This window comes from Plasmopara halstedii (genome assembly GCF_900000015.1).
Source record: "Plasmopara halstedii genome assembly, contig: Scaffold_650, whole genome shotgun sequence".
Taxonomy (NCBI): Eukaryota; Oomycota; class Peronosporomycetes; order Peronosporales; family Peronosporaceae; genus Plasmopara; species Plasmopara halstedii.
The window spans coordinates 2,154,458-2,156,936 of NW_020187567.1; the positions used below are offsets into that span (position 1 = coordinate 2,154,458).

Below are 2,479 nucleotides of genomic sequence, written 5' to 3' on the forward strand. Positions count from 1 at the left end.
CACCCAGAGTAGGAGATTCTATCTATCCTTTTCCTCGAAAACCTTAACGCTCACCAGGAGCGGCTTAGGATGGGGAAAATCATCCGTCACTGACCAAGACATCATAGACGCAAATGATGCAGAGTTCTTCTGCTGCAGGTGCTCTAGCAGAGCCCTTTCGTAATTTGAAAACCCTCTAGACGCGCACCGATTGCCTTGGGGTCTTGCGCTAAAAGGTGTTGCACGCCCTCAGGGCCAAGCAAGGACATCAGGTTTTTAAGCCCGTCCTGCGTGTTCTGGGGCAAAGAAGAAAATTCTTAATCCTCACAGAGGATCCGTCTAAACGACTCAGGCGAGGATTGACTACTAGTGCTACCAAGTTCAGCGGGGCTGCCGTAGCTTTGTGCTTAGAGGAAGCGTAAGTTAGGTCACCGACCTTCGTTCTATACTTAAAACAAATACGAGTTTAGCGGATCGCATTCCGATTACACCAAAAGTAGTTAGAACCTTAACCCAAGGCTAATTAACTCTTCGGTTTAACTTCAAAACTGACTTTTTTATTTTAATCTGCGGCAAAGCCGCCTTATTTTAAATGCTTTGATTTTTCTAAATACGTATAGTAAAATCTAAAAACATGTATAGCTACAGCCCCGTAACGTATTCTTGTTTGGGTGTGGTCACACCATGTCCATCTGGTGTGACACACACCTGTTACCAGGGTATGTGTAGCCCCGTTACACTTATGTCCACGCTTGCGCGTGGCCTCCGTATTTGGAAAATGCGGACGCGATGTGTGATGGCTTTGTAGTAAGTTTACGGTCGTTTAACCTCTGGTACCTGTTTGCTGACAACCACCAAAAAAAGGATTCCCAAGCGCCATCGTCACGTTGCCAGAAACAAAGTGCCTTTAGAACAGAAATAACTCATTCGCGGTCCATAGAATGCAGTCTATTTACAACTCCGTTTTGCAAATGATTACAAATGACGCAACTGCAACAGGTGCAACTTGCACAGAGTTGAATTTGACTCACAGTCCGCGCTCAAATGACTCTGGAGGCTCTTTTTAGAGCAAAACGGAGAGAATATAATGTTATTGATTTTCCAGTTAGCTCTGCGATTTAAAGAATGCTCAATATTTATAATTCATTATATTTAAATTAATATCAAATTAGTAACCTATCTTTTCTCTTGCCGTAGGTGTATTACGGACCTTTCTTCACTATTCGGTATCTTCAATAGTACACAGAAATAAAGGGCGAGTTCGTACAGATATACGAATTGGTATTCTGAGCAGAAGTTTACGCGTACAACAGTTAAGTACTTACTCTATTGCAAAAGTTCTTCGCACAGATCAATTTCAAGCTGAATCTAGCCAAAAGCAAAGACTGCTGTAGTGCAGATCTAAGGATGCTCTAAATTGGTATCCAAGACTGTATAGTTATATATAACAAATACACGCGCTACTTTAATTTACAAAATCTCGCAAGTTTCCACAAAAATACGATGCGTCTGATGATATAGAAATTCAACTTCCATATATCGGGCACTGTAGCGATGGTATTGCTTGAAAAAGACACGCTAACCAAGCAGCCATAAATACAACGTGTTGAGTACACTGAGTGCAAGCAGTAAACTTATAACTTAGTGACGACAGGGCTGGCTTTTTCGAGCCTTTCAAGCCTAATGAACAATCCTTCAGCAATCGCGAAACTATGCGAATCTTAAAGCATATCGCGCATATGACCACAACAGTATGAAGCGGACGATATTTACTTCGAGCGGCTACAATTCTTAATTGCGAATCATGTGAGCTTTAAACGCCGCAATTGTGGTTTATATCTCTATTCACAGTTATACACTTTTGAGAATCTGGACGATTTATCTTATAAGTGACTTGAGTTGTATCAGGTTTACGAACTTAAAAACTGTCTAAGTCACAATAAAACTGGAATTTGCTTAAAAAATCAAGTTGATATAAATTGGTCTAGTAAGAATTAACTTTTATTTCAATAACATAATGACGATATTTTATGCAACTCGAAAATGTGCAGTTACAGTGACATGTTCTTGAAGCGAGGGAGTCGGTATTTTGATCGACGAGTCACTAGCCGTGCCCATAATGAGCAAGTTGCGTTTCTCTGTAGTGGCGTGTACGAGCGAGGATGTAAATTTCCGAGCTACTGAGCTAAATGCTAATGCAGTCAATAGTAAAGGTTACATGACAGCTAAGTAGGTTTATGCTTCCATTTTAATCTTTTTGTTGCTTGAAAGTTATATGTAATCTCTCTCTGTACAGGAACTGTCCGTATCCTCAAGAATTGGTGCTACAACTTCAAGACGGATTATGTCGTCTAACTCAAGTGCAATTGCTCTCACATCAGAGTTGTATTACTACGAAAATTGAGCTCTTTGTCTCTCAAACTCTTTTATATGAAGGAGATACCACCAAGTTTAGTCGACTTGGATTTCTCACACTTAAGGCCAATACTGAGAGTAAATA

At 40.5% G+C, this 2,479-nt stretch overlaps 1 protein-coding gene across 1 annotated transcript in view; it reads left to right on the forward strand.

Moving 5' to 3' along the window:
- Window positions 1-2,098: 2,098 nt before the first annotated feature.
- Window positions 2,099-2,479, forward strand: part of PHALS_13071 (Component of synaptic membrane glycine-, glutamate-and thienylcyclohexylpiperidine-binding glycoprotein (43kDa)) — a gene marked incomplete at both ends in the record, with an annotated part of 1,889 nt that continues 1,508 nt past the window's right edge. Inside the window, 2 exons of the mRNA XM_024728751.1 lie at window positions 2,099-2,208; window positions 2,276-2,472. Coding sequence (XP_024579197.1) covers window positions 2,099-2,208; window positions 2,276-2,472 — 307 coding nt within the window. The remainder of the gene's footprint in view (window positions 2,209-2,275; window positions 2,473-2,479) is intronic.